At 46.5% G+C, this 6,935-nt stretch overlaps 1 protein-coding gene and 1 long non-coding RNA gene across 2 annotated transcripts; one reads left to right on the top strand and one right to left on the bottom strand.

The window, feature by feature from the left end:
* Positions 1-375: 375 nt before the first annotated feature.
* Positions 376-1,681, bottom strand: LOC149988083 (uncharacterized). Its single transcript, XR_016505365.1, has 2 exons — positions 1,149-1,681; positions 376-902 (listed from the first exon to the last, which is right to left on the bottom strand). It is a non-coding gene; the product is annotated as an uncharacterized LOC149988083 (long non-coding RNA).
* Positions 1,682-1,721: 40 nt separating this feature from the next.
* On the top strand, positions 1,722-6,714 carry LOC112288152 (uncharacterized). The gene is made up of 3 exons (XM_024532036.2): positions 1,722-3,843; positions 4,389-4,976; positions 5,099-6,714. Exons 1-3 carry the CDS (start codon positions 3,252-3,254, stop codon positions 5,740-5,742), a joined length of 1,824 nt encoding a protein of 607 aa, XP_024387804.1. The 5' UTR covers positions 1,722-3,251; the 3' UTR covers positions 5,743-6,714.
* Positions 6,715-6,935: the final 221 nt, after the last annotated feature.

Here is a 6,935-nt window from a genome sequence, read left to right as displayed (position 1 = left end):
CAACACCTTCAAAGCAAGTTACAAATTTATGGTATATTTAGTATTTTAACTGTTTGCAGTCAAATATGTGATGCTATCAATTAGACAGTGCTTATGGCCCAGATGAATCACACGTACAAGAAACTTGAGCGACAATGAACTTGATCCTAGAAGCTTCCAAAACCCCCTATGCAACATATAACTACCAAGAGCAAGGGTGGAAAAAAGCTGCAAAAGTAACAATTATTTGTAGTACTGAAAAATCAAATCCTGTGATGTGCTTTCATATTCTAATTGCTCTTTTAAACTACACTACATTGTTATGTAACCTAGGCAAAGTGTCAAGCATTTTATAATGCACCATTGAACATGGGAATATAAAGTTTAGCCGTAGTATTTGCATCAAAGTTTGTTTATTTTTTTATTATTATAAAAGTCAACATACTCATTAAAGCTAACCTATTCATAGCCTCGTAATTTTGTTGTTACGGCTATTCTTTGTTTGTTTTCTAAATTCTGTGTATATCTATCTATCTATACCAAGATAGAGAGAGAGAGAGAGAGAGAGAGAGAGCCCATTTACAGTTCCATTGCCAAGTACAGATTTAATGAACTCATCAACCAGTCATTGCAAAAGTCAACTATCTGAGTATTAAATCTCACTGCAACCCCTTATTTATATTATAACCCACAGTAAGTCAGTAAATCTTGTGCCCAGTTGCTGAACCATCTTCTTCTTCTTATTCGTATCCGCGGTAAATCTAGCAAGCGAAGAATCTGATGAAGAAGCAGCAAACCGAGATTACAGTGGGATTGATAGATTGATAGATTGATTGATTGGGTGATTGAGCGGCATCATCCAATCCAAATTGGATGGTAAGTAATCGTAGCCACAACATTGAGCATGTGGGATACAGTAGGGTCTGCAAAGATGGGTGCCGAGGATGATAGGATTACGTTTCCTTGCGAAACAAAACAAAAAACACAACACAAACAAACAAACCAACAGTGGCTGCGACGATTACGACGAATTCTCTGACTGGGAGGGTGCGAAAGAAGGGCTCCGTCGCTCTAAATCGGCTCCAGTGGTGAGGGATTGAGGACAAAACCCGACGGAGAAGGAGGCGAAGACAAAGAAGAAGAAGAAGAAGAAGAAGGAGAAGAAAAACCTGGCTTGTCGTTGTCGTTGGCAGAGGCGGTTACTAAACCAACATTAGCTGCACATTCCATTAGCGCGATCTGTACATTCCGTGGCACTAAACCAACGCATACGGTGCGAGGCTACAGCATGAGCAGGCACCCATCCGGGAACGCGGCAGGAGTGGTTCGGAAGGGGGAGGGGGGTTTAGATTTTTGCTGGGTGCCGCGACACTGTAGCAAGATTAATGGGGGAGAGAGGTGGGTTGGGGGGATGATCATTCCGTAGGAGAGAGTGCGAGGCACTGTAGAGCTATGAGGCTGCTGCTGCAGGAGAGAGAAGCGAAGAGAGGGACACGGTCACAGGAAATGGGGTCACGGTGATATGGTTTCAGGGAGCTGGAAATAAGGCAGATGGCGAGGCGGATCATAGATCATCGTAATCTGGTGGCACTAAAATAGTGTATAATGATTCTCCCGCAAGTGCTACCAGCAGCCTATCATCACTTCGCAGGGGAATCTCTCTCGAGCAGTTGCCTTGTGCTCTGCCTTTTTTTTTTTTTTTTTTTTTGACACAAATAGAAAAAATCTATTGCAGAGAAAGTATGATACGTGCTCTGCCTGGGGGGATGGGGAGGTTCGGTTGTGCGCCTTTATGATTCTCTCCGCACCTCGGTCTCGGCGATCAGTGGTGCCTGCTGCCGGTGCTCCCTCAAAGGCTCCATGTTTCAGTGTTTCTAGTTTACTTGCTGCTGTTTGGCGAGTTGTCCGAGGGAACAAGCCGAGTCTGCACTGTCGTGCTATGCATGATGGTGTAGCCGCCTACAGACCAACAGGGGTTCTTTTTTCCCCCTCCAAGGTAGCAACAACTCCAGCACAAAAACCAGCCTAACAGCTCAGGTTGGCGGGGACATTCATATGCCTCTCATCGCATTCAAGCCTTGACAAACCGTTAGATTGTCGATCTGCGTGAGGATCTTCGATCATCGTCGCCCGGTTTCTAGCGGGGTGTCTCTCTGCATTCCCCCTTCCACCCAGTCTTCGTCGTCTCCACACTCTTACTTTAGCTATTACCGTGTTCTGCTGCAAAATTCATACTGTCCGTCCAGCCGAAACGTACATTCTCTTTTTAGCACTCCCCTTGGTGTCAGACCTTTTCTATTCATTGGGTTTCTGTTGATGTCGTCGTCGTCGTTGTTGCAAAGCACTGGCACCTGTCTCGAAGGCGGGAGGGTCCGCGGATTGTGTTGGAGTGTATTGGGGTCCCACTTACGGTACTCTGTTCATTCCGAAGCCCCTCTTCTGTTGTCCTGCCTAAGCTCGCTGTAAGCTTCGCTTATGGCATTTTGAAGCCTGTATGGTACCACCTAGTTCCTCTCTCCGGGGGCTTTGGGTTTGGTAAGCGCATCAAAAGCTAGTTGCTTCTTTCTGACGCAGCAAAGTGCTTTGATACTGATCGTGTTTGCAGCGCTAGACATCGCTGCTTACGTTAATGTGGCAGTCTTCGTAGAGTTATACCACTCGTCGTGTTACTGGAGAGCAGTCCAGACGGTTCACACCTAGCGATCCCTCCGAACCACGTTGCGGCTTTGTGCAATGTTTACAGGAAATTGGGTGAACAATAGAAGACTAAGGGATAGGCTGGTAAAAAGGCTTCAAGCTAGGTTACTACTTCAATGCGTCTTGTTGGCATCTACTTCGATTTATTACCACAGCATTGACAACCATCGCATGCATTTGTTCGTTTTTCATGGCTGAACTGGATTTCATAGCTCTTTCAATGCACTGATTAGGAAACCGAAGTGGAGATTACAGACCGGCGTGTTTCAGTGTTGGATTTTTAGAGCATCAATTGAAACCCCTGCCGCTTCCACATCACCTGCTGAAAGGCAGCAGCTCAAGTAGTGATTTGGGAGCAAAATCATGTTCTCTTGCGACAAATTTATCTTCGGGCTCTTGAGGGAGGCGTCCTCTGGCTAGCGAGTTTATCCTGGAGCACTTAAACAAGATGGTCTGGTTGAGGGGTCTAGTCTAATCTAGAAATCGAAATGAACTCGGACGTAGTTTTCTAGTGACGGAATTCGTTAGAAATCGGGTATGCTCTCTCTCTTCAATCAGACTTCTCATCAGAAACCATGGAAATCGAAGAGATGGGGAGCTGGGCTGCTGACACCACGAAGATCATGGGCCATCACTTTACATTGGAAGCCGAACGGATGCGATCTTTCAACAAGAGCCAGAATTCGGAAACTCCGTACAACGCTTCGGTGCAGCTTGACAAGGATTACTCTGCGAGTCGTCAGTCCGGTTTTTCCCAGGTACGAAGCTTTTCGGCTTTGGAGACTCTGACTACAGGCGGCGAGAGAACCTCAAATTCCGGTTCCAACACCGGCACTCCAGTTTGCGAGGCCATCCCCTTCGAACTGCTGAGCATGTCTCCTGATAAGCGTCCCTGGCGCACATACTCTGTGGAGAGCTGCAGTGGTTTCGCGCCCGAGCTCAAACTTTCCAGCGAAGATGACACGGAACACGGCAGCTTAGACGACAAGAAGGAGTCGAATGAGGACATGGTCATTTCTGGAGGCAAAGATGGCGACAGTGTACAGTCGAAGCTGTGCTCCCGCGGGCACTGGCGGCCAGTGGAAGACCAGAAGCTGCGAGAGCTAGTGTCCCTCCATGGGCCTCAAAACTGGAACCTGATTGCAGAGAAACTTCAGGGTCGATCAGGTATTTAAGCCCTCTGCATCTTTCTGCACCGGTCCGATGCGATTTGTGATCACTTTGTGGCCTCGTAATCTTCAGCGACATAGTATTGAACCACTAGCAATGAAATTGAACTGAACCGATTCCGAGTCACAAATGCTTTGAAATTAGTTCTGTGCCTGGGTAAATTGCTGAGGATATCGAACTAAAAAGTTGCTGAGACAGTTATTGGCCAATGTCTATTAGAGTCAGATCTAGAGTTTGATACAAAAACATAAGAATTCCAACCGTGTCAAGATTGGAAAACAAAACCGTAGCCGTTGTGCAGTCTTGATTACAACTTGGAGAATGTTGTGGCTTTGAAAGGAGTGGTACATTATAGTCGAATTCGAAATGCGGGTCTTGAAGTGCACACGCGGAATGTAGGAAACTAGCCGCGATTGATCTCCAATACTTATGTACTTAAAAACTTCCATCGCATCACCAGGATGGCCAGATACCAATTCTAACAGCTCCACTTGTTTTTAATCTCTAAACAAACAACTGACCCTCTGGTAGTACTTGCGCAGGGAAAAGCTGCAGACTACGGTGGTTCAATCAGCTTGACCCTCGCATCAACCGGCGCCCGTTCACGGAGGAAGAGGAAGAACGTCTGCTTGCAGCGAATCAACTCCAGGGCAATAAGTGGGCCTTGATCGCGCGACTCTTCCCGGGCCGCACGGATAACGCCGTGAAGAACCATTGGCACGTTCTAACAGCCAGAAAGATGAGAGAACGGTCGCGAATTAGTGGCCGCCGCAAATCGGAGGTGCACCGCAAAAACAAAGGTAACTGCACTTACACCTCCGCACAAGGAAACCATTACCACGGCTCCACAGATCCTCTCACATTATGGATAGAGCCCAAGTATACAGCGACGGCGGAGTCGGCGGAAGCACCCCCTCGGTCTTCTCTCAGCGGCAGCGGCTCGCCTCTATCCCTTCCCACCGCGTTTGCTAAACAGCAGAGCTCCGGTGGCACCTTGCATTCAGTCGCAAACATGGGTACTAGCTGTCTAAGCGATGTAACCAGCTTGTCGCCGAAATACAGAAACCTTGGAAGCGCGACTATGGTAGCCCTGCCTTTGCTGCCGAATCCAGTAGGAAGTGTCATATCAGGTGCACGCCTTTCCTGGATGGTGACACAGAACCTCATTTTTCCAATTGTGCGAGCTAGTATTTTCGATGATTGTCATGGGAGTTCCATCGCTCTAATATGGGTTTGTCTCATCATTGTGCAGATCATAGGCCAGTTCATTTGCCAGAGGTAACTAACTCTGCGATGAATCAAGCGCTACTTAGTAATTCCACGGATGGCCAGATTAGCTCCGGGTTCCTGATGAGGGCTTTAGATCCACTTGCAGAAAACTTAGCCACCCTCCCAACACATCAACAAACAACAGATAATCATTGCGTGCGTTTGGAAACGAATGTGCCGGGGAGTCTCAATGCGGGCGCTCGTGCACATCGTCGCAGTCAATCCCTTGTCTCGTTTGGCCACAATGACAAGGTCGGGGAGTATGAGAGTTATCCAGGCGCCAGCCTTTGCCACTCTGACGTTCTGCACAGACAGCTTTCTAGCAGCCAGCTTAACTGCAGCGCAGCTTATAACACTGGGAGATATCAATCTGAGAATTACTCCGGTCGAAACAAGCCACCGTTCTTGCAAGGGAATAGAAACAAAGATGTCGGGAGCTTGTCCACCCAAGTCCACCAGCGGCAAGAGAAGCCACACAATGACACCGAATCAGCTCTTAAGATGGGACCTTGTTGGGCTGCGGCTGATAATACTTATGACTTGGGTGTTGTAGGAATGGCAATATCACAGCCAGAGCAGTCTGTGCCGGTTGCCTTCTTTGATTTCCTCGGCGTGGGAGCGGCCTGAGTGCGGCAGAAAATTTTGAGCAGACTAGTATTATTTTTGGTTTTCTTGTTTTTTGTTTTGTTTTGTTTTGTTTGTTTTTTGTAAAGAGGTGTTTTTAGATTGTACACAATCAGGTATTCTTTTGTTTTTTTTTTTCGTTTTCTTCCTTGCCATCACGGTAGCTCATTAGAATCAAGTTATATATCATTTGGCGGCCTACAGCAGGCACTTCCGAAGACACCCCAAGGATGGGTTTCCACCAAAGCGTAGAGTGGATGTAGTGCTTTTCAATCAGCAATCCGAAATGGAAGGAGTGCTGTTGCTGACTTGGAAGGTGTCAGCAGTTCCATTGAAGACACCAATCCTTCGCAGCGGACTGTGTAGTCTCCATTTTCTTGTTAGCAAATTTGAAAATTTCACTCAATAGCTTCAACCCCTTCCATCCTCCTGCTTCTATGATAGTTTCCCTTGCTACGGCTTACGGGACGACTCCTTTTCGTTTAAATAATTTCATTAAATTTTTTACCGCACAACCTTTTGATTCTGTCTTCAAATATATAACAAGGTTTATGGCCCCTTTCAGGTTGTGCACCGTCACTGAACTCTCCAGCTTGTTGCTGAGGTTCCAGCGTGGGCAATCTTATCTCCTTTAGACTTCTATTGTACAGATAGGTGTTCTCTTGTAAATTCGATGCCACCTTGTGCCTTTGAGAAATTTGAGAAATCAGATCTGAACCTTCGTGAGAGAGAGAGAGAGAGAGTGAGAAAGAGAGGAGAGAGAGAGAGAGAGAGAGAGAGCGAGAGAGAGAAAGAGAAGGAGAGAGAGAAAGAGGAGAGAGAGGGTGAACCTTGATTATTAATGCAGCATGCGCCGAAGTTGGCAATACTTAAAGAGAGAATGATAAAGCTAGCAGTAGCTTGCTGGCCTAATCAGAGTTGTCCGATCCTGTCTCTGAGTTCGTTGATGAAATAAAATGACTCTGTTCCTTGAAATTTGCGATCATCTAAGTGGGAATGATTCATTTTTCTCTTGAAAGGGGGTTTTCAAAAGGTCGCAGGTATATCAGCTCGCTCGTCGTTAATGCAGTGCCGGAGATCGTTTTTACGTTCTCATAACTAATTCTGCAATAGCAGTCATTGAGATCAGTTGAAAATTAATTTCCTGCTCGTGCAAATATGCTGTAGGTAAAGATTGTGTCCAGGATCACATTCTG

The sequence above is a fragment of the Physcomitrium patens genome, chromosome 11, assembly GCF_059467195.1.
Source record: "Physcomitrium patens ecotype Gransden chromosome 11, ASM5946719v1, whole genome shotgun sequence".
Lineage (NCBI taxonomy): Eukaryota > Viridiplantae > Streptophyta > Bryopsida > Funariales > Funariaceae > Physcomitrium > Physcomitrium patens.
The sequence above is the reverse complement of the archived record's forward strand: the minus strand, read 5'-3'. Positions and strand labels throughout refer to the sequence as shown.

Coding starts and splice junctions, on each gene's coding strand:
- LOC112288152 (XM_024532036.2), top strand. CDS start 3,252: ATGGAAATCGAAGAGATGGGGAGCTGGGCTGCTGACACCACGAAGATC. Junction 3,844..4,388: donor GAAACTTCAGGGTCGATCAG/GTATTTAAGCCC, acceptor GTACTTGCGCAG/GGAAAAGCTGCAGACTACGG. Junction 4,977..5,098: donor AGTAGGAAGTGTCATATCAG/GTGCACGCCTTT, acceptor ATCATTGTGCAG/ATCATAGGCCAGTTCATTTG.